General features: G+C 36.8%; 1 protein-coding gene across 1 annotated transcript in view; it reads right to left on the minus strand.

The window, feature by feature from the left end:
* Positions 1 to 504: 504 nt before the first annotated feature.
* The window catches only part of slc25a36a (solute carrier family 25 member 36a), a 51,998-nt gene continuing 26,846 nt past the window's right edge, over positions 505 to 25,656 (minus strand). The window contains 9 exon segments of the mRNA XM_052018126.1: positions 505 to 2,193; positions 2,196 to 2,242; positions 5,341 to 5,368; positions 5,371 to 5,420; positions 5,423 to 5,504; positions 5,506 to 5,632; positions 6,649 to 6,715; positions 18,845 to 18,945; positions 22,206 to 22,283. Coding sequence (XP_051874086.1) covers positions 1,939 to 2,193; positions 2,196 to 2,242; positions 5,341 to 5,368; positions 5,371 to 5,420; positions 5,423 to 5,504; positions 5,506 to 5,632; positions 6,649 to 6,715; positions 18,845 to 18,945; positions 22,206 to 22,283 — 835 coding nt within the window. The 3' untranslated portion in view covers positions 505 to 1,938.

The raw sequence follows: 25,656 nt of genomic DNA on the forward strand, positions 1-25,656 counted from the left end.
ACACTTTAGATCTGGAATTGAACAGCAGAGCTTTTGCAAAGCATCAGCCTAAGGTGGCATATTTAGATATACTGTAGCTTTTGTGATCACAATTACAAGCATTGCCACAGTATTAAAACAAAAAATGTTGAAGCTGCACAATCCCAGCCCAAGTGCAGACGAGACTATTCCAGGTTATGACACACTCAGTAATGAGAAATATAGCAAAATAATAAAATTAAATGTAGTAATGCTAGGCATTATAGCTCAACAGGAGCTTTGTGTAGTAGAAATTCTGGATGGTTATTTTTTTCCCCCAATTACAAATAGGTGCAGATGACTAAACTGTAAAAATCACATTAATACTGTCTTGCCAGTGTTTTTTTTTGAAGTTATTCTGCACTAGTACAGCTTGCCAATTGCACTCACACTTCCATCAGCTGCATTGAAAAACGTCTTAATTGTAAATAAACTGTGTTCACATCCTCCATTATCTAATTTTTTATCTCTAAATAGTGGGACTGATTATCATCTTCTGTTTCTTAAACCATCAAAATGGCATGTTTGTGTCTGTCCATCGAACTTAACAGAATCTGGTCTATGCATAAAAGATTTGGATAAACAAGGTTGTAGTGTATGGAAATAAGGGGCGATCACAGCACTTTTTCCAAGTACAAGAGAGAAAAAAAACAAGGCAAAATACAATTTGGATATAACAATTTGTTCATCAGGATTCAACAAATGTGAAAACTGAAGGTGGCAAATACTTAAGAATACGCAATGATAGTAACAAGACTTAAGGTACCCCAAATTATTATTACACAACATAATTATGGATCTAGAAGCAATTGATACTGTAAAATGCACAACTTCAATAACAGAAACTAACTACTTTATATTGAATGGACTTTTGTGAATGATTTTATTAGCCATTTCGATAATTAAGAACTAAAGCCATCAGGGAAAAAAAAAAGTAAAACTCAAGGTAGAAAGGCCACCAAAGTGCTTGAGGAAAATGTTCAAGACAAAGCCACTTGTTACAGCATAAAATTCACATAGTGGAGTATTGCATATTTTTGTTTCCTCTTCCAACATTAGCATCTCTTTTTGTAAGCATCTATAGGCTGATTGGACAAACATAAGCATAATGTAATCATACTTTTTTTGAAGCAATTATCACAGCCTATACACATACCACAATAAGTATATGCAATTTTTTTAAAAAGGGGAACAGTAAACAAATCAGTCTTAATTATCTTGCTTTACATTCATTAGTCAAACCTTCGATGTCAAGTGAAGAAATCCTAAAAAGTTTAGAATTCATCAAAAGAGGTGCAATTCAAGTTTAATTAAATTTTCTGCATTGTTGGCTTTTAAAGCAACAACATTACTGTGCAAGATATAATGTGTTTAGGTGTTCCTGTATTCTTCTATTCCCACAGCCACCCCAAGATTTAACTCTTGCATGAGGATACTAGATTGCAATTGAGGCATTTCTGGTTTATTCAGAATATTGTAAAATAAATACTGAAAAATACAACTCTGATGAAATATCTAATGGACTTCAATAATGAATGAACTTAAACCACCTTTTTAAGTTTTTATTCTAGAAATTGATCTGAGGAGATGATTCAGGCAAGGATTTCAGCTTAGTGGAGTGCTTCCCAGATAATTGGGAGAATGCCCATGTTAAAAAGTTTTGCATCATCAGTTCAGTGAAATGACTGAAGGCAATACAGTTCTTATTACAGGGATCTCCTGCCAATTAAAATTGAAAGCTTACAAGGATAAAAAATTGATGTATATAATGAAGATAACAGGATAATATAACATTTAGATTTGTTAAATGTTCCCCATTAAGTGGTGACTATCTTTTTATGTCTTGCCATGACTACTGACAGCTCCTTGATCAGAGCATGTTCTTTTCACAAACTGGACATTCTTTGTCTTAACAGCAGCTTAAATCTTCACAATTGATTCATCTTTCTCAGCATTAAATTTTACTGGGGTTTCTGGTCCAGTCAAATCCTTTGGTCTTCCAGGTTTGCACAATAAATCAGCACTTTCTTTACCATCAAGAAGGTAGACCACAAGCTCATAGGTGGCCATCATGATAGCAGTGTTTGGAATCTGTCTGACCAGATGGGTCATGAGACCACGATAAAGTGATCTGTAACCTTCTTCAGATATTACTAATGAAAATGGTCTGAAAAAAACGATCTGTATTTTGTTCCTTCTTCACGTAGCCTAGTTCTTATGACTTCTGTAAAATAAAACAGTTTTGTTAATTATGATTAAAAAACTATACGTTTACAATATTACCCAGTATCATTGCACATACAGTGGCATGCAAAGGTTTGGGGCATCCCTGGTCAAAATTTCTGTTACTGTGAATAGCTAAGCTAGTAAAAGATGACGCTGATTTCCAAAAGGCATAAAGTTAAGATGACACATTTCTTTTAATATTTTAAACAAGATTACTTTTTTATTTCCATCTTTTACAGTTTCAAAATAACAAAAAGGAAAAGGGCCCGAAGCAAAAGTTTGGGCACCCTGCATGGTCAGTACTTAGTAACACCCCCTTTGGCCAGTATCACAGCTTGTAAACACTTTCTGTAAGCCAGCTAAGAGTCTTCAATTCTTGTTTGGGGGATTTTCGCCCATTCTTCCTTGCAAAAAGGCTTCTAGTTCTGTGAGATTCTTGGGGCCGTCTTGCATGCACTGCTCTTTTGAGGTCTATCCCCAGGTTTTCGATGATGTTTAGGTCGGGGGACTGTGAGGGCCATAACAAAACCTTCAGCTTGTGCCTCTTGAGGTAGTCCATTGTGGATTTTGAGGTGTGTTTAGGATTGTTATCCTGTTGTAGAAGCCATCCTCTTTTCATCTTCAGCTTTTTACAGACAGTGTGATGTTTGCTTTCAGAATTTGCTGATATTTAATTGAATTCATTCTTCCCTCTACCAGTGAAAATGTTCCGCATGCCACTGGCTACAAGCCCAAAGCATGATCGATCCACCCCTGTGCTTAACAGTTGGAGAGGTGTTCTTTTCATGAAATTCTGCACCTTTTTTCTCCAAACATACCTTTGCTCATTGCAGCCAAAAAGTTCTATTTTAACTTCATCAGTCCACAGGGCTTGCTTCCAAAATGCATCAGGCTTGTTTAGATGTTCCTTTGCAAACTTCTGATGCTGAATTTTGTGGTGAGGACGCAGGAAAGTTTGGAGGAAAAGGGGTGCAGAATTTCATGAAAAGAACACCTCTCCAACTGTTAAGCATGGGGAACGTTTCACTGGTAGAGGGAAGAATGAATTCAATTAAATACCAGCAAATTCTGGGAGCAAACATCACACCGTCTGTAAAAAAAAAGCTGAAGATGAAAAGAGGATGGCTTCTACAACAGGATAACGATGCTAAACACACCTCAAAATCCACAATGGACTACCTCAAGAGGCACAAGCTGACGGTTTTGCCATGGCCCTCACTGTCCCACGACCTAAACATCATCAAAATCTGATGATAGACCTCAAACGAGCAGTGCATGCAAGACGGCCCAAGAATCTCTCAGAACTAGCAGCCTTTTGCAAGGAAGAATGGGCAAAAAATCCCCAAACAAGAATTGAAAGACTCTTAGCTGGCTACAGAAAGCGTTTACAAGCTGTGATACTTGCCAAAGGGGGGTGTTACTAAGTACTGACCATGCACAGTGCCCAAACTTTTGCTTTGGGCCCTTTTCCTTTTTTGTTATTTGAAACTGTAAAAAGATGGAAATAAAAAAGTAATCTTGTTTAAAAATATTAAGAAATGTGTCATCTTTAACTTTATGCCTTTTGGAAATCAGGTCATCTTTTACTTGCTTAGCTATTCACAGTAACAGAAATTTTGACCTGGGGTGCCCAAACTTTTCCATGCCACTGTAGAATTTTTGCAGACATTAATCTTCATTTCAGCAAGTTAAACTGGAAATAGGATTCCCTTTACATTTCCGTGTCTTTACAGAACAGTTCACAAGTTCTAGATACACCAACATTCTAAAAGAGATTTAGAAAACCATTAAAAATCTGCAGTGACAAATTCTTGTCAAATAAAAAGGTAATAATTTTAAGTCAAGGTTTAGGAGATTTTGACAGCATCAAACATTCATTGACGAATTCACAATGAGATGAGATATAATCAAATGATTGCTCAAAAAAACAAATTTTAAAGGAACATCTTAAAGAGGAGAGGTTGGTCGATTTTAGAAGTGAATTCCTGATTTAGAATTAGGCAACTTAAAATGCAGTAAAAGGTGGACCAATGGGATAAAAAATGATCTGAGATCCACTAGGCAGACAGAATTTAAGGAGCACAAGCACCTTGAATGGTTATTCAAGCTGAAGCAGATTTACAGATGGAAAGGACAAAGCCCTACAGGGATCTGAAAATCAAGATGAGAATTTAAAAAAAAGAATAGTTTTCATTGACTAATCTTTTAAGCATCATCCATTGGAATCAGAGATGGCTATGTTTACATTTAGATAAACAAATATAGATGGAAGATTGGTTGGCTGCCAAGAAACAGCTGGCATAAAGTAAGTCTTATTGTGGTTGATGAGATACAACTGGTGGTGGATTTATGCTGGGGCCTCTACATTTCACAGCTTTATAAATTAAATGGTCCTACACTGAAGTCAGATGAGGAAATAATTTCTCTCTCTGGGTCCTGAGTGTTTAAACATTTTAAGCCAGGGAAGGCAAATTCTTGATAAGTGGATAGGGTAAGTGAAGATGTGGAGTTTAAGTTACAAATAAATCAACCAGGATCTTATTAAATGACAGAGCAGGTTTGAGGAGCTAAGTGGCCTTTTCCTACTCCTAAATCATGTTTGTACATAAATTTAAATGCAATTGAGAACTTTTTAAGCTAAGGATTATGAGTTTATTGCAATTTTTTAAAAATATGGATTTTTTTTTTAAAAAGATAGAATTTTATAATGCCCATTTCTTGCTAACAAAAAGCCATCAACTTGAAGCATTAACTAAGTTTCTTGCTCCAAAGATGCTGAATATTTTCTGTTTTATTTCAGATTTCCAGGCTTTATTTAGCTTTTGGCAAATAGGCTTTGTACAGCTGTAGGTCCAGAATGTTATGGTCAGAATGAACATGTTTCAAACTCCGATCAAAACAATCCAACTACAAGCTGTAAAGGAGAATCTGGGAGGCAGAGAGGACAGAAAGATCAATGAACAAGGGTTCACTGGTCGAGATATATTATATGTATCTATCTGAGGCTTAATTACAGAAGGATCTCCTTCTACAATTAAAAAATTTAGAACAGTCATGGAAAAGCATGTTGTTCATAAGTGGATAGAAGATACGCACCATGTGGATATGCTATACTGGTGGCACACACGTTTTAGATGTTGCAGCAGCTAACATCAAGGCTATAAAGTCAGAAGCATATTCACAGAATCTTCTTCAGGATCCATGTTTGGAGATGTTTTGGATTGCATCAGTCTCTGCTTTATGCTTTCATAAATTACAAAAATGAATTACAGTCTCAGAGATGCCTGCATAGGAAGCCGACATTCCTCTGTAGAAGCCTCTAACACCATCGGAGCGATACACTCTTCTCACACATTCAAAAGCACTCATCCGTGTTTCACCTCTGCTCCTACAGAAAAAAAAGACAATTTCAATGAACAATGTATGTACAACTTTCAATACATTGTTCCAACTTCAATATTCTATGCATAAAAGAACATGAATTGAAGCAACAGATAGATGCTAATTCTTCAACAGGTTGTGTGTGCATTCCAAACAAACCAAAAGCATATCCTCAATCCTCTAAAATTCATACAGTAAACTGCAAGGTAATAGATTCCTTTCAATTTTGTTTCAGTGATGATAGTGGGAACGTGTGGTTTTCACTATTAAAAGAAATATCAAAAGTCCCGTAGATTTGGTCAGCAGTTTTCTCACTGTTTCTCTTGAAGCAATGCTGTGGCGATACCCAATTCTGCAGTAGGGATTACTTTCCCCATTAACTCAATGGAGGGGAAAAATTGCTGCAAGGGACTTTTGCAATTAATTTAACACTCAATTACAAAAGATCTTAAGTGCTTTAGTATTTTAAAATTAAAAGTTTAAGCATTCAATTTAGAAACATTTTGTTTAAAAAATTAAAATTATTAATGTCTTAGTGTGCATGTTGAGTGGATGTGGTTAGTAGAGAGATACTGTAGCGGCTAGCTACACTACTATAGAATAAAGACACGGAATCTGTTGCTTGAAGTCAGAAGTTGATTGCTCGACAGGGGCGCGGCGCGCCTTTTATACTGAAACTCTTCCCGCGCTTCAGTTCCTGCGCTGACGTCACGCGCGGAGTCACCTGACCTTCCCATGTGTGGGCTTTCCCAGCCCAACGAAGGAGGAGGGCCCCGCGCCATCTTTGGGTCGGGGGCCCTCCGACGACGCTCGCGATCTCGGGAGCCAGTTCGATACCAGTAAGGTGAGTCGCCACAACACATTGAAAGAGCAAGCCATTCACATTTTAGAAAATAGTCTCATTTGTTATCACTGTGGAACTTTCAACATTTGTTTAAAAAGAAACAATTTGCTCATTTGTTAAGTTTAAGTTCTTTTTTTTCCCCTCCCATAAATACCATAGATTAAACAAGATCTACTTGCCGTGCTTCCAGTTGCAAGCGCGTCTTTATTAGCCAGATGGGATTGGTGGCTGTAATAGCAGTAAAGCCTGGGAAGAAGAAACAATACTGATAACAAAGCCTTTGAACACTGAACATATGATATAATTCTAATAATGTGCTCAAGCTTAAGTAAATCCACATTTTAATATCTACTGCAAATAACCTATATATTAAGTATACAATTACTAACTCAAATTGCCAATCTGGCATATGCCTCATTTTGCTGAAATAACATACAGAGTATAACTGACATTATAAAAATAGAAATGGATGCATAAGCAGGTCCACAGTTTAATCAAACTTTATCTGTCGTGGCACCAGTCTCCCATTATTCTCATAATAGAGAGAGTTTTGAAGAAAATTAAATGGCTTTGGCAGAGGAAGAATTGCTTTCATCATATTAAAACTAAAAATTATTTTCATGACACCACTATCGATGGTGATCAAGACAACTCTCCCAGGGACTTAAAGTTCTAATAACTGATTAATATATTTCTTCAGTTTACAAGTGCCTGTGCCACAGATTGTAACATTACATTTTTAAAAAAACAGTTGATGAATACACCTAAAGGAACGACTGTTCTTTCAGAATCTGGGAAATATTAAGATGGAAACTAAATTGGTCATCCAAGGCAATTTTCATTTACATGAGCTTTGAATATTCTAATTTCACATCTAACTGAAAAAACTGTTGGTAAGCTCCTCTGATATCTGAATAGATAAAAGGCCACCAACCTGTGTGCAACTGAACTACTGGGAACAAGGCGCCTCCAGGTTTGCTCCTTGGATTTTGTCATGCTAGTTGTTCCCTGCCAGAATGGCAGTCAACGGACTTAAGTTTCCCCAGGTTAATATAAGTTAGGCAATGCTCCTGCCACTGATCCTGTTAGAAAGCGAGAGTTGTATGTATGTTGGGCGAGGATTTAAAAAAAAAGGCTCAACTACAATGTCACCCATGGTACAAATAACCTAATGACACTCACTGTGTAGGCTCACACTTGTGAACAGCCAGTTGGGCGAGGTGCCAGGAGTGTTGACATCTGTGGAACCAGCATGAGACAACACCCTGTGGAATGGAGAGAAGTGCGAGCGTGAGTGTGTATGAGTGTGCGTGGGAGTGCAAAGGGGGTTGTTTGCTGGTGCCCGACATACTCCACTAATCACTCACGCCAAATGAGTGGAAATAAAAAAAAACCTTAATGAGGATTATGTGGACATGCTCTATCCTAATTATTCTAAACATCTACAATTATCCAACCTCAAAAAGAAAATAGCCACTTACCATCGAGTTTTTAGTGTTTATTCTACAACTCAAAGCAGGGTAATAAAAATGACCTTCTAAATTTACTTTAGGGTCAGTCTGAACTTCTGCCTGCCAACCAATTGTGAGGTTTTAACTCCCAACTTAGAGTAGCATAAGCATTTACCCGTTTCATTCCCCAAATCATGGTTGAGATGTTACTGTTATTAATTTTAGTGTCCATGATAAAAGTGCTCAAGGTATATTCATGATGAGGGAAATAAGGTAGAATGTCTTCACACCAAGAATATCTGGCTTGAGGCATTCTACTAAGTATGTAGAAAATATCAGTATAATCAAGAAAATCTGGTTCACAGGACTATAACATCAGTCCAAACTCATTAATAACATGCCTCACACATTCCACCTAAATGTTACACAACATAACCAATTAAAAGAATGGTTTACAATACGGACAATTATCCTATTCTAAAATTCATTCTTGGCCATATGGGTACCACTGGCAAGACCAGTGATATTCACCCATCCCTAGCTGTCTTCATAATGGCACCACTGTCCCTTCCACTATGGGGGGGGGGGGGGGGGGATGACGATAATGCTATCTCTTGCTGTGATTTGATATACAGGTTTACCATGCCACTTCAGATGACAGCTAAAAGAGTTAATCATAACTAGTGGAATTTTCAGCATTAAATGAGGAATCAGGCTTATTACGAGACTGCTATAACTGCTTTCTTCTGAATGCAACTTGAAAGTAATGCAGCTAGTGAGAGGCTAGCTCCACCCCACCCATTGAGAATTTAACACAGAAAAGTACCTTATGCAATGTTGCTAAAAAAAAATACACAAGACACACACAGGATATCAACTGAAAATACGTGGTGTATTTTGAATGACAAATGTTTTTAGAATCTGTATTGCAGCATATAGAGATACAGTATAGGCTGCATCAGTACTCTGTTCCACACTCTCAGAATTAAAGCTGTTATTTCTGCTTGGTGATGATTAAAAAAAACTGGTAATGCATAGCATGGGATGACAAGGTTCACTCTTTTCTTGAGAAAAAAAATGTAGTTTATACCTAAAATAGACACAGGCTTTCTGCATCACAACAACAAGTGACCTTATCAGATGAACTTGCAATACTGTACCTTTTGGTAGAACTCAAATAATTAAATGCAAGTCTCATTCAAGTTGAGATTTTTCCCCCTTTGAACAACTGTAAATTAAAGAAAGGGCCAAGAGGATATGATGAAAAAGGCTTATACTTAAACATTGTAGTACTGAGTTTTTGCTATTTGCAGCATAGCATGGAAGTTTAAACTCCAAAGTAATCATGCAAAATCATAACCATCAGTACAACAAAGTGAAAAGCATTACACTAGTAAAAAATCTAGTTGTTTTGCAAATAATTTTTGGAAATGCATAAAAATGCTAACCTTGTCTTGTCAGAATATAGCAAATATGCACTGACAAAATGTTTAAACATTAGGAGACTTAATAAAAACATAATTTCAGGAGTTCTACAAATGAACCTTGATGGACAACCAAATTTTTTACGATTTTGTGTTATTTTCTTCCCAACTTGAGTTACGGACTACTACGTAATATGGGATTGTATTCAAAAGCAATTAATATCAATAGAGATATATTATTGCATTTCTTTCCACCCAAGACAGTTTTACTGCCAGGAAGAATTTGGAATCAAAATCAAATAAAATACAGAATACTGAATATCCTAGTCTAATTATAATCACAATTAATTATTCTCTAGTCAATAAACTTTTGCAGAACTTTTCCAATCTACTCCTCTACCACAGCAACGTATTGGCTTTTTTTTGGTTAGGGAAATCTGAACCCATTGCAAATTCCATGTATTAACCTTACTTTCTAGTAGATTAACAATACAGTACACATGAAAACAAAACAGAACAGCTATTTATGCTTGCACCTTGATGTTTTTTTTAAAATCATGTGTCTACTTTGCGATTTTAAACAAGAATAAATATATTGTTGAAGTTTTAGCCACTTATACTTTGAGCAATCTAGTTGGTGTGTGATAACAATACATGACTGGTTACATGCAATCAGATCTAGGCCTTGTATCCAATAGGATACTCGTACCTATTTTCAACACTGCTATCCTACCACAAAATATTCAAGCCTTTAGCGGAATGATATAGTCTAGAAAAAAAAATTTGGAGCCCAAAAACAGCTGCCCTTCATGGACATCTTCGGGATCATATACAGAGGATCTGTTCTTTCCTCTTGAAGGCATAATTTGAACAGGATCATCCCACTGGCATTAAAACATTTTAAATCAATATGAAAAAGCTTACAAAGGCTTGCCCTTTTCCTTATGACCATCACCAGAGCTGAATGCCTTCGATATCTTATACCTGCCTTATCTCCTTTGCATTTTCCTGCATTCATGTTCCAATTTCAATGGCAGAAGAACCAAAATATTCTTTGCTACGAACTCTGGAATTCCTTCCCCAAATCCATTTTGTGGTTCCACTCTCTTAGGACTTTGTATAACCAACTATTTCAAAGAGTCTCATCTTCCCAACCACTATGCATCTGCTTTTCATCTCAAACCTGTTAATTTAGTATTTAAATACATCATGCATCCCCACTACTTTGCACAAAAATAAAAAGATGAAAAAATATAGTAGTTAAATTAATTCCTATTTATTCACAAAATTGTGTGCATTTTATCTGATGCTGCCATCAATTCATGCATCTTTAAGAGGAAAGCAAATAAAACAAACATGGGATAAAAGAACACAAGGTGGGGATGGTAGGGTGGTGGTGGTCATGGTTCGGGGGGGGGGGGGGGAAGGTGGGATGGGGATAAAGAGTAATGTGAAAATAAAATTATGTTGGATAGTTCATACCAAAAATGCAGCATTTTATTTGCTAGTGAGTACAACAAACCACCAAGAGATCAGATATAATCTGCAGCATACAACCTAATCCAGGAACAGATAGGAAAGTTACAATTTTGTCAGTAGCTCCTTAACTTTTCCCACGAGGGTAAAAGACAGGTAGTGTTCAATGGGAAATTTCACTGCTGAAGCAACTTAACTACACTTTTAAATAACTTCATATCAAATTTAGATGTCAAAGAAACAAAACTGTGATCAAATAGGAATATTTAAATGCAGTACAATATTTCATCATAGCTTCTAATGCACTACAAATGGTAGTAATAACATATGATTAGTTTTTTTATTCAATACTGTTTGAAACCCCAAAGATAATAACAAACAATAGAGTCTGGTTAGCCAACTCACAGGATAGGGGCGTAACAATAGCTGCCCCTTCCTGAATGTTGATGTAAACCCCTGGTATATACATATGGGCAATAAACAAAACTGGTGTTCATAGTGACACCTGAATTCAAACAGCCTCTCACTGTTGTTTCTTATGAACAATAGCTGCTTGGGTTGTACACCTGAGCAAGCGTGATATTCAGGACAGGAAATTAAAAAAACCATTAATAAATTAAAGTATAATAAAATATTAATGACTATTTTCCAAAACTGATGGTAAATAAAGCCTATTTCATTGAATTACAGTAATTCTTTTGTACACTGGATAAATTTTACAGATCAACCTAGAAATGGAAACAAAACAAATAGTTCCAACAGCCTGAACTCAATTCTATCTTCATTTTATAATGCTAATGTTTAACTTTAGTGAGCTGGTGTCATTATAAAACCATTATGACAGGAATAGCTGTTGTCTGTCATCATCCACAATTCAAATGCTGAGCACATTCAAGCACAATTTAAATAACATTCTACTCCAGAAAGTGTGTCGTTTTCCAGATTTACTTTCACAAATGAGAATGGAAGGTGACAGCTCCAAATATCCCACCATTTCTCCCTCTGATTTGTACATATTTCCTGAAGAAACTCTTACAATTAAACTTCAAGATATTACCCACTCTGATGAAGACATAAAAATAAGCTTAGTTTTCCTGCAAATTCAAAATGACTCTGGTATGATATTTTAATTCATAAACCAGAGCACAACTTCAGTTTGATCCTGTAAATAAACTATAAAAATCAATTCAAAAATAACTTACTTTTGTAATAACTGACATAAGTATTGAGTTACTAGAAGGGAGGAATGGGTCACTGTTTTAGCACTGTTTATTTTGTCCTTGAAACCAATCCTGAAACCAGTCCAGATGATGAGATCAAGTCTTCACTTTAAAACATAAAATAGTTCCCAAGATGTGCACATTGTGGTAAAGCCAGCATTTAATAAAGGCATAATGTTACATAGCACAGAACCGCTTACCTGAGCTAGTCCCATTTGCTTGTGTTTGGTCCATATTCCTCTAAACCATCCTATCCATGTAGCTGTCCAAATGTTTTTTTAAAAAACATTGTAATTGTACCCTTAATTCAAATTGAGAAGGCAATGGTGAGATGCTTTCTCGAACCACAGCCCTTGTTTGAAGGTACTTCATCAAGTTTTCAGGTAAGAACTCAAATTTTGATTTATTGCTAATAAAGGAAGAGTAATACACTTCCAAATCAGGATGGTATATAATAGGAGGAAACTGGTGGTATCATCACATGCCTACTGCTTTATGCTAAAGGTCACAGTTCAGGAAGTTGCTGCCAAAAAAAAAATTCGCTTGTTGCTACGGTGAACTTTGTACAAGGTACAAACTACAACTACAATGCTCTGAGAGTTCATATTCCGGACTGTTGATAGAGTGTTTTGTTCTAGATGCTGCTGAACTATTTGAGTGTTGGAGTCTTCTTCCTCCAGGCAACTAAGTATTCCACAGAACTCTTGATTTACACCTTGTAAATGCTGAAAAGGCTTTGTAGAGTCTAGAAGCAAGACACTACTTGCAGGATACCCACTTCTCATCTGCTCTTTAAATATATAATTTAAATGCAGAATCCAGTTAAGTTTCCAATCAACAGCAACCTTTTGGATGTTGACACAAGGTGGGTGTGGTGCTGGTGGTTCAGCAAGAGAAACAGCATTGACTATTGGGAGCACTAGTTAAAGACATCCTTTAGAAGATCATTACTGTCACCTGAGTGGCAAGTGGCATTTGTCTCACCCATCAAGTCTATGTTTGTCCTGGTTGTGTTATATGTTGGCACATGCTTCAATATCCGGATAGAATTAAGATGTTGCATAATCAGCTAATAAACCCACTTCCAATCCAATGCTGGTAGATCATCAATGAAGCAGCAGCTAAGGATGATTGTGCTCAGGAAACTTCTGAGGAATTCCTACAGCGATGTCCTAGAGTTGACAATGATAAATCTCCAGCAACTATAAATAAAAATAAACCTTGCAACAAAAAAGTTATTTCCAGCTTTGGGTTTAATAGGAACCCAAGGGTCAACTTGTTCACATAGACGGTGGTCCATATATAGAATGAGCTGCCAGAGGAAGAAGTGGTTGAGACAGGTACATTAACACTGACATGCACATGGATAGGAAGGTTTAGAGTGATATGGGCCAAACACTGGCAAATGGGACTACCTTAGACGGACATCTTGGTTGGTATGGACTAGTTGGGCTGAAGGGTCCATTTCCGTGCTGTGCGACTCCATGATTCTTCCTCAAACACGCTAATTAAAAAAGCTATTGCATAAATGTTTCTGAATTTCTGGCCATCTTATTTAAACAAATGTAATTATTAGAATCCAACTAGTATTCACAGCTTCATTCAAATAAAATAAAATTCTGATCAATACAGAAATTTGAGACTTTAGGCTATAGGTGTATAAAATGATGGCTATTTCCATGTGTAAATATAGAAAGGAAGATTTTTTATGTTCCCAACAAATGACAAGGTTAGCATTTTCTATAGAGTTTAAGCGTCATAACTTATTACCTCGTTTAGTTTTCCAAACCAAACTAAACCCTCCTTGACAATTTTCACAATTGATTAGAGATTCCTAGGCTACTATTCCATACAAGAATTAAAACATTTCCATATGCATTACTTTTCAGCTTTTTCCCTATAATTGCATACAAAATTTTAAAAACTGTTGCAACGCAAGGCACATGTGAAATTATCAACTAAACAACAAGTTAAAGAGAACAATGGCAATCCAACCTGAAGGCGGATCCTTGTACCACAAGGAATCCACTGTGACTGATCTCCAACATGAAAGTCTGAACCCAATTTTTGATTTCAAGATATTCCTCCAAAGTATTAACAAACAATTCTAGGCTAAGAGAACAGACAATAACACCATTTCCATGCACTAATTTTACAGAACACTTTTGTATTTCAGTGAAGTATGAATCATTTACCATAAAATCCTGGTAAAACAACATAATTGATAATATTCAGAATTGTGCTAAAACTTTGTAGTGCTATTGATTTCATAAAGATTGATAAACACCATGCTACAAATGGAATATGCTGAAAAAACAAGTTGACAAAAAGGGATAAAGAGATCTATCCAGAATAATTCTGTTATTCTTTGTCCTTATGCCTGTTTTGTCCTTTTCTGAAGACACTGACTCATGAAGGAAATTTCCCAAGATGCAAGATATTATCTGGTAATTAACCCAAGCGAAAAGCATATTTTCCACAAAATAAGCTTTATTCTGCTGTTTTACAATGGTCAGGATAATGCAGTGCAGCACATGAGAAATACATCTCCCCTGACTATATAGACACCCCTATCAGAGTGATTCATTGGATGGGAATTAAAAATGAACTGTTTGTTCTTTCAACCCAACCCAGGAACACAAAAGCTAAAGGGAAAATACCGTGGATGCTGGCAATCCAAAATAGAATATACTGAAAACACTCAGCAGGCTAGCCAGCATCTGTTGCCAGAGAAACCAAGTTCATGCTTCAGGTCAGAGAAAGGGGCAAGGGTTGTAGGAGAGAAAGAACAAAAGGAAACTAAAAGACAGGAGAGATTAAACAGAGGGTGAAAGGAAAAAGTGAATAATAATGATGCAGGAAATATGGCAGGCAGGCCTGTGTGAGAAGAGCAAGTGAATAAAAAAAAGAATCAATTGACTGAAATCCTTAAACTCAAAAGCTATAACATTTCTACTCAAATGATGAGCTGCTGTTCCTTGAGCATTTGTGTTCGGTTTTATTGGAACAGGTTTAGTTGGCCAGGAATAGAGGGAATAGGCGGAAATAGAAAATTATGACAACAGGAGATGATTACATTTGTAAACTGAACAAAGCCATTCCTTCAAAATAGTCTCCCGAATTGTATTTAATCATCCCACAGGAGAGGGAACAGTAACGAATGCAGTAACTAAATCTGGTACAAGGCTGTTATCGCAGCTGGAAAATGTGCCAGGGTGCTGAATAATAGGAAGTAAAAAGTTTGGAAATTGTATCTGCCATGGGTACAGGGTGGAAAGGAGTGAAAATACTGGTTTGGTCTTGGTAGGTAGACCTTTAAAGGTGTATAGGAGATGGTGCAGTACTTTTACTCTCATTGGTCTTCTGCATGTTCCTTACGAGATTTCAGGTTCTCCGTGCCAGCCAGGATGCTGCTCCATATTGGTCAGCCATGGACTGGACACTTCCATGAGCCAGTTGAGGATATTACACTTACAGGAGGTTTTAAGAAAGTCCCAAGAGCATTTCCTTGGTCCTCCTGGTAATCTTTTTCCCCCCCAAAATCTATTCAGTGCAGTCTGTTTTGGGACCTTGATGTCAGGCATGTGAACGACATGGTCTATCCTAAAGTAGCTGGCTAAATAGCTTCAATGAGGATATCGGCTTGGAAGAGGACACTCACACTGGTTTATTTACTCTGCCAATGGACTTGGACGAAATTCTAGAATCAGTATTGGTGGCCCCTTGCCAGTAATGGCATCATGCTAGGTGTCAGAAATGGCAACGAATGATAGTTGGCAAGGTGGAATGTGGATTGAGGAGATCCTCTCATGTTTCCAGAGAAGGGAAAAATGGGCGAGGGAATTTCTTCAGGAAGTGGAACAAACAAGGTTTAGGCCACTATTATGATGGAAGGGTACTTTGACTGAGGAAAATAGTATTCATTCTCTATTCATATTTCTTCCTCTATCTCGTACCTCCCTCTGTCCCCATTGACAAACAGGGCAAAGTTAGTATGCTGTCAATGCAGTCTCTTATGTCAAGTAGCCATTTTAAGGAATATCTGTGTCAATTTAGAAGTATAACGAAATTTCTGTTGTTCTGCTACTTTAATTTTCTATCCGACTCCCATTTGGCCTCCAAAGTTATTTCAATGAAGTTTAGTGCAAGTTTGATCAGTAACTTCTTGCCTTTTGAGTTGACACATTTAAACTAGGTAGTCCAGGTTTAATACTGTGATCAGCAATTTGAAGTAATGGTTTTGCTATGCCTATTTACATCTACTTTCAACCCTTCTTTTGTTCCTTCACTTATCCAATTACCACACCCTGTTGCCTTGTGCAATGGTCCCTTTGACATGTAATTTCTCCTATGCCTTGTCACAGACCTAGCAGCCTTATTCTATTCCTATACCAACTTCATTTTCTCCATCTTTAAACTTTTGCCAATTTGAAATAGGTAAATTTTCCATTCCCGATGAAAGGTCACTGATTTAGTGTTTCCTCTCCCCAGATGCTAGCTGACCTTCAGTGTCAACATTTTACTCTGAATGCCAAATGCAGTTGCATGGTTTCCATGCCTGCAAACAATTTAACATGAACCAGTGATCGCATTTCCAATAACAGTGATACAGTCCTATTTTTTTTAAAAAACAAGCAGCTTGATTTTCACTGTTCATATTGAATGGATGTGGGAACAGCCAGTTATTATTTATTTTGATTTCATTCTGTTTCTTCTGCTCCGTTGTTTCCATGCTGGTGGCAAGACTTTCCACACTAGTGTTTCCAAGAGGTCTTCCTTTTCCTTTAATCATGGCTCTCTTTTTACCATCATTGATAGAGCTCTCAACTACATCCACTCCATTTCCCATACTTTAGCTCCACTCTCTCCCCTTCCACCCAGGGTAGTTGCCTCACGTCTCATCCTCGACTCTTCAACAGCACCTTCCCTTTTAACTCTTCCATTCACTCCATTCAGAAACCCAGTTTTTAGCAGATGAAGCAGTGATTCAGCTGCAGTTTTTCCAACTTAATGCACTGGATTCGGTGTTCACAAAGTGATCTCCTCCACATTGGAGAAACCAAAAAAGCATATTGAACAAATGCATTGCAGAACACCTCCATTCAGTCCACATAGGTGAGCTTCTGGCTGCCTGTCACATTAATGCTCCATCACTCTCCCACTCTGACTTCTGTCTTTGGCTTCCCATGCTATTCCAATGAAGCCCAACACAAGTTCAAGGAAAAGCATGTCATCTTCTAATGAGGCACATTGCAGCTCTCAGGAAGCAATATTAAATTCAACAATTTCAGATAATGCTTTTCCTGCTCGTGTCAGAACTGGCCAGTTCTGAATTATTAACTCTGGTTTTTCCTCTCCACAGATTCTGCCCGATTTGCTGAGTATTTCAGGCGTTCTCTTTCATTTCTGCATCTCAGTTCCAGCATTCCTTTCCATCCCTCTTATTGCATTCCATTTACACACCCTTCAGACAAATCAGCTATGATTAACAAGCCTTCACCAATCTCAAGTGGCACCAGCAGCACAAGATCACCTCCGTCTTATCATAGACATCCCATCCCCAAAACCTCCTTCTGTGCAACTTAAAAAGAAAACACCCATTTTCTCACTTTTTCCAGATCCAACGAAAGGTCAACAACTTGAAATGTTGCTGCCTGACCTGCCGAGCATCTCCAGTGTTTTCTGTTTTTATTTCAGATTTTTAAGCATTTCTTCTGGCTTTTGGAATACTGCAACTTACACAAGATGCAGTTGAGCATCCATGGCAACATTCAGCCTGTGTCTGGTGTTAGAATGTATTTTTGAACAAAATCATTTCTTCTTTTGAACACTATTAAAGTGCAAGGAAACCTGCAACTATAACATGTTATTGTAGTGATATAAATGCTCACATTCATCCAGCAGTGCAGCAATTATCCCTTTTGTTGAGTGTGTCCTGCTTTTAATTTGCTATCATGATGTAATGATATTAATGGTAACAATTACACAGGGAAGTATGAAACATCATTGTACATTAAGGTACTTCTGTCTTTTTTTAAAGTTTAATGAACATATCAAAAAAAGCCATTCCCTATCAAGTTGCTAAAATGTAATAATTATGAAACTGATTTGCAATGCTATAGCTCTTTTTAAAGATTATGGATTGCTTTATTGGTTTATTTTCTCATTAACAAGATTATACATATTTAATATAGCTTAAATCATTGAAAACTGCAGAAATGAGACAAGGAAAAGAATAATAATGATTTTAAAAATATGGGATAGTAAGAAAGTCAGACAAGACACTTCAATCATGTCAATTAAAACAGTCAATTGCCCAACCCCTCAACTTGCCAAAAATATTCAAATGATTCTATATTTGAAACACACAGATAATGCAAATTCAAATAAATTTGAATGTTTTCTGACACAGAACTGTCATACGTTTTAAACAGCAAGTAATCTATTCTCACATACAAAGGATAAAAAATTTTCAGGTGATTTAAACATTCTTGGAGATTACTTTAACTGCTTATATCACAGTGATCTCTATATTATGTATGTACACTTCAAAGATAAATAATGCACATCCAAATAAAACTTTGGCTTTCAAATTTGATATTGAAACAGAATTGCAAATTACAATAAAACTATAACAGTCATTCTTTATAAATGTTGCATAGGCAAAATTTGACTGGTGTTTAAAAAGTTGCTTGACTGCAGTGAGAATTTACAAATATTGTGGAGATTTAAGACTATTCCCTATAAATACTCTGAAGCATGCTACAAAAACTTTCAGATAGCAATAGCACTTCTCACTCTTACCTGCCATTCCAGCAGAGAGCATGTGCACTAGGCTTGAATCTGGTTCCAGGACGGCGTTCAATTTTTCCTTAGAACTGGAGTAAGCAGCAAAGTAAATAGCTCTACAAGAAGAAGCAAGATCGCATAACCAGTGAAAAATTAGTTTTAGGTGAAACCCATTAACTAAAGGATTCACATACACCAAATGTAACCCTGCTCTTTTCTACATAGGAAGACAAGAGTTTTGTCTGCAATTTTATTCCTTCTCTATGTAATGTTACCTTGCAGAAGAGGCATGCTTTTTTAAATTTATAAAATGCATTTTGGTATTATTGTTCAAGAATTATTTTCCATTAAACAAACACTCAAGAAACAGATACATAAAACATGAGAGCATTGTTGATTTCCGTATATAAACTATTTGGAGGATATTGTCTGCGTCTGCCTATACTCCATCCCACCAAGCTATGGATGTAGGTAATAGTAACTTTAGCTGTTACTGCAAAATAGGTTAAAGAACCAGTACCAGTTTTCCTAATCCAGAACATACCAATTTTCTTAACATACTCTTCCCCCACAAACCGCACCCCCCCCACTATTTTTTCCTCCACAGTTTCTGTACTCTTCTAGTACATCAAGAATCAGTTCCATTAATCCATCCAAGTGCATGCCACCTATTTCCAAGCCATTTGCTAGATTTCCAGCCCTGACAGATGTATGCTACCTTATCAAGCTGGCCATACTATGGCCACAGGTTCAGATGACAGCTGCTCAATAATGGCTGTCATAACGATAACTATTAAAAACAGAATGCTGGAAATATTCACGTCAGTCAGCATCTGTGGAAAGAACAAACAAGTTAATGTCTGGCATGCAGTCACTTTGCCAAACTAATGCAGAATGTTGTCCTTACTTTGAATTACTTGTAGGACATAAAATTTGTACAGTCTGGGATATTTCCAGTTGCTCAACTTTCAAACAAAAACCTCAACATTTTCAGGGGATCTTCTTCCTGGACATCTGCTCGTGTAAAATTAAAAGTAGATCACCACCAAGCCAGTGAACCCAAACTGAGCACCATTATCCCCCATCTGTCCTGCCTGTCCACTGCCACAATTATAACAATCCTAAACACTTTTGACCGGTTTTAGGATGAAACACCAAATATCGATTCGGATCAAAGGATAAATGCGGTATTACTACACAAACCATTCTGCCTCAGAGAAGCTGACCTGGTCCAAAAGCTTTATCAGAGTATACTCTTGACCCAAACATGCACATCATGGCAGCTGGTCCCATTGGGCCCAGGTCAGATGGCCAAAGTTCTAATTCTTCCTATCCAAAGGTAGAAAGAGCAAACTCACAAGTTTGATCATCTGAACTGAGGCCAGCTGACTGCAAAGGTTTCAAACAAAACCAGATCTTACTATTCTAGGGTAATTTGCAATATTTATCAATGTTATTATTTCATTTGGGGACAGCTCTGAACATACTGAACATAAGTGAAAAGCAAAATAATTGATTCAGCAAAATAAAAAAAAATATCCACCAAGAAACATGTTAATGCTTTTCATAAATGGCTATGAAAACCTGCCTAGTCTATGTTATACTAATGGCAATGTACTGCCTTTATTCTTAAACACAAGACCTTGTGTTACGATCTTGGTAATTTTCCTCCTACAGTCAACTTTAGTAAAACATATTACTTTATTAGAATTCCCCTAACAGCAGGTTGATTACATACATCTAACAAGCTTCAGAAGTGTACTTTGGATATTGACAGATGTTTTGTATTCATGCTCGTTAATGAATTACTTCTCAAGTGAGGGATCTATGACATTTTAGTCCACTGTAACCAATGCTCTTGTTCAACAAATAGGCTGAAATTGTTGCGACTTAACTCACCCACCCATTACAGCTTTTAGCTACAAAAGGAAAATTCAACCACACCACGTACAGCTTGTTAGGTTTTATGATCATTTTGCACACACATCATTAGTCACATTTATATTAAGTCTGCAACAGGTTACTTTAGTACTGAATGGAACATTATGGGCAAATAGTACTCAAGTTAAACAAATCACTTATTTTGTGGTGTCAATTAATGCTCAGCGGAAAAAGAAATGAGATAACCCTAATTCTACTAAATTAATGGAAGCCAATTTCTCTCTCAAATTACAATCTTCATTTGCAATGCATCAATAGGTGCCCTAAATATGTCAATCTGTTCTGATATATTTATATACAAAAGATAAATGGGTAGATAACATGCTAGTTGTGAGCACAAAATTAGCCAAATCAGCACACAAGATATGACTTTTCAAACTTGAATGGTTTAAAAGTCTTTTTGCTTGAAGCTAGTCCCATTTAGGGAACTGGACAGACAAAAAGAATGAAATACTGAGGATGCAAAGTTTTCACCCACTGTACCTGTTCAATGAAGGATTCAGACAAGATCATGTGCTGAGATGTACTTCGAAAATGATTTTTTTTTTAAAAAACACTATACCAACGAAACATGGAAATGGTTTTGAATGCATTTTTAAAAATTCAATATTAGGTTATTTACAGGTACAAGACTAGACTAAAGGTGTTTTTTTTTTACGAAATATTTTTAAACTGCATTGATGAAACTTTAGATTACTATGCCTTACTTAGTGCAAGTTGAAAGAAAATTGTCTTCTATTACTAAAACCAGAATGGTAACATCTTTACAAAACTTAAACAAGCTGTTTCCTCAATTTCCCATGCTTAAATCCTACTCCAAAGCTTGCTGGAAGTATAAGTTTTAAGACCCCCTATTTAGTTATCATGAAGCATAATTTAAGCCTCAAAATATGAGCAAAATATGTGCCCACAAGAATTATTTGTAGTTACTGGTGGTTCTTCTCAACCATTCCATCTCTAATCTCATTTGTCAGACATTTTAGGTTGTTCTGTTGGTCTTTTTTGGCTACCCCACCCATCGCTCAATTTATAACAAGACTGACACCCACGGCACATGTTCAAAATTTGCCTAGGAGATAATTACATAAAGTTTATAAATGGATATCCAGCATATAAAACTGTTGAGTATAAATTAACAAGAGAAATCTTAGATTAGTTTAGCATGGTACCTGCTTCACGGGTACTAAAAGTGGCTTAGAAAACCATTTAATTCGCTGCAAGAGAGTTACATTCAAAATGTGATCCATTTAAAAAACACCGAAAATAATTTTCAAAGACACAACTATTTTTCAAATTCAAAGCTTGCAAATTACAAACTTCTGTCAAAAAGTAACAAAACAAGCATTACAGAAACTTTCCAAGAATGCATGATAAATTCCAAGAGGATTCCATGATAAAAGTTTCCCCACAAACAACATCTAGTCTCACTGCTTACCTGGACGGGGCAACGCCTATCAGATTTGGTCCTAGCCCTCTGAAAAGAGACCGGGGACCTTCCTTTTCCAGAATCATCCTGCAAGAAGTTACACAGTTCAGAAACTGGATTGCTCATCTGAAAAAGCACATTTGCTGATAACACAAAATTTGTTCAATCAAAACAGAACACAATTTATCACACAGAGGATGGCTATTTAACGGATCATGACCACAATGGCTTTTTGCTATAATTAATTGCCGCTATGGACTTTCGCAAGATCCCGCATGGCAGGCTGATCTGGAAGGTTAGGTCGCATAGGATTCAGGGGCAGCTAGTGAGGTGGATTCAGTACTGGCTCGATGATAGGAAGCAGAGCATGATGATGATAGATTCTCTGACTGGAGATCTATGACTACTGGGGTGCTCCAGGGGTTGGTGTTGGGAGTACTGTTATTCATTATGTATGTAAATGATTTGGATATAAAGGTACATGGCACAATTAGCAAGTTTGTTGATGGTAATAAATTAGGGGGTCTTGTTGATAGTGAAGCAGGTTACAATGAATTGCAAGGAGATCTTGAACAGTTAGGGAGATGGGCTGAGGAATAGCAAATGGATTTCAACTTAGATAAGTGTGAGGTGATGCATTTTAGACAGTCAAACCAAGGTAGGACTTGTACAGTGAATGGCAGGGCACTGACGAGTGCAGTGAACAGAGGGATTTGGGAGTACAAGTGAAAGCAGCCACACAAATAGACAGGGTGGTGAAGGTAGTGTTTAGCATGCTGGTCTTCATCAGTCAGGGCCTCTAGTTTAGGAGTAGGGACATTATGTTGCAGTTATACAGGTTGTTGTTGAGGCCCCACTTGGAGTGTTGTGTACAGTTTTAGTCACTGTTACAGGAAAGACAATGTCAAGCTTGATAGAGTGCAGAAGAGATTTAAGAGGGTGCTGCCTAGACTAGAGGGCCTGAGTTACAGGGAGAGGTTGGCCACACTGAATCTTTATTCTTTGTAGCGTAGGAGAATGAGGAGTGACCTCATAGAAGTTTATAAAATCATGAGGGGTATGGACAAGGTGGACAGTCAGTCTTTTCCCCAGGGTTAGGGAGTCCCTAACTAGAAGGCACAGATACAAGATAAGAGGGGAGAGATTTAAGAGAGACTCAAGGGGCAATTTCTTTGCAGAGGGTAGTGAGTACCTGCAATGAGCTGCCAGAGTAAGTGGTCGAGGCAGGTATATTTGCAACATTTAAAAGTGGCATTTGGATAGGTATGTGGAGGGGAGGGGCTTGGAGGGTTATGGACCGAATGCAGGCAACTGGGACTAGCCGGGAAGATACTGTGGTTGGCATGGACCAGTTGGGCCTAAGGCCTGTTTTCATGCTGTATTACTCTGTGACTACAACTAATTCCAAGGAGCTTTGCAAGCCTTAAATACCTGAGAAAACTTATATCTATTTACATCGTCAATAAAATGAATGAATGTTAAATACAACTCAACAAATCCATGCGAATTGTCTTTGGTTAATCCATGCCTTTTTAAGTATTCACTAAATTTTAAAATTTTGTATTATGTGTCCCAAGAGTTTACTTGTAATGGTTCTATTATTACATGATTACTGATTCACTAAACTATTTACATTTTGGTGAACTAACCAAATTATTAACTGTAGATTCTCAAAATTAGTAAAAAGCTGTTGATGCAATATTCTGAAAACAAATGGGCATGTATAACTTAAAAGATAAAAATCCAAATCAGATCCAAAAATTTTCTTGTAAAGCAATGCGAGTACTGCTTAGCAAGTATCTCCTTATTTCAAATGTACATCAAGTTTACCATTCCTTAGTATAGCAATATTAAATTCACTACCAGTTACTTTGGCCTGTGCAATCAATAAACTACCCAAGATCAGTACAAGTTTTAATACAAATAAGTCAGTAAAGTTTATTTTAAATAGCAGTTTATGGAAATTCAGTTAAACCAATACACAAAACTGACCATTTCCCATGGCTGCAAATAATAGCATTAAGCTTACAAGTAAACTAATATCACACTGCAAAATATTGAAATACTGAGCATCTCCACTGAGCTTAGAGGTTCCCATCTTCAACCAAATCAACTGACAGATGGAACTAGTAGTTCTTCTGTTAGTTGTACAATTACAAGGAAATATTATTTTAAATGTACTCTTGAATTTGGGAGATACGTGTTTATTCTGTACAAGGAAAAACTATCAAAATTACATTAAATATTATTGAAGAGTTTCATTTATGTTCAGGAAATTTCTATGGCACATCAGTTGCAATGTTTATTAATTTCAAGGTTACAACTACTGCTATTATATTGCAATACAGTGAGGTACCCCAGTGCAAAAGCACAGGACAATGTTTGCCAGCTTATCTGAGACTTATCTTCCCTTGGAGACAAAACAGGATTGGCAACAGGATTTGTTTAATCTTAACAAACCAAAGATTACTGTGCAATTAAGTGAGATGGTAAAGCCAAAATCTTGAGATGAAATAAAAACTCCCTGAAGTAGGTATTATAACCCAAATCACCTTTTAAATAGGAATAAATAAGATTGCAAATAGTAGTGAATGCATCAGTACTAGATATCTAAGATTTTCTTTGCATAGTGCAAATGCATGAAAACCACTGTAAAAGTGATAAACACCTGAAGCATTCCTATCCTCCTGTCTTATTACACAATAGTTGCCAATTGTGCATTTGTGTACAAAAATAAAACCAACTCAAATCACAACTTAGATTACATCATTACAGCTTCAGGAAAACTTTTCATTGTCTCTACTACGGCTAAAATAGGGATGCTTTTGAGCTTCTTGAAATTGGATCAGCTTTTGATCTTTCCTAGATTAGTTAGGCAAGTGTCACTGGATTAACGACTGATTTATCTGATGGCAAAAATACCTAGACTATAGAAGTACATTCTAGACAAGAACCATCACTTCAAAAAACTCATAAGTACTGAACGAAAGCATAATGGATATTAACAGAGTAGTAATTATTGCAAGGCAATCTCATCAAATGAAGGAAATAGAAATTAAAGAAAATACCAGTACTTGAATATCCATATGCAGGAAACTAGACTTTCTTGCAGGTCCCTGCAGTATTTTGCAGATACTACAGATTGCAACTGACATACCAATGTCAAAAGAGGCAAACATTACGATAGCGGATAGGTTCCAATCAAATAGGCTACTTTGTCATGAATGATGCTGAGCTTCAGTGTTACCGTTGCTGCACTCATCCAGACTTTGAATATCACACTCTTATGCTTTGTAGATGATGGAAAGATTACAGGAGTTGGGAGGCAAATCTTACAACAAAATACCAACCTTTAATTTGCTCTTGCAGCCACAATATTTCTGAGAATTAAAGAAACATTTCCTCACAGAAGGCCACCATATGACAAGTCCGTGCTAACTCTGGTAATCAGTTCCTTTCC

Source organism: Pristis pectinata, chromosome 6 (genome assembly GCF_009764475.1).
Source record: "Pristis pectinata isolate sPriPec2 chromosome 6, sPriPec2.1.pri, whole genome shotgun sequence".
Classification (NCBI taxonomy): domain Eukaryota; kingdom Metazoa; phylum Chordata; class Chondrichthyes; order Rhinopristiformes; family Pristidae; genus Pristis; species Pristis pectinata.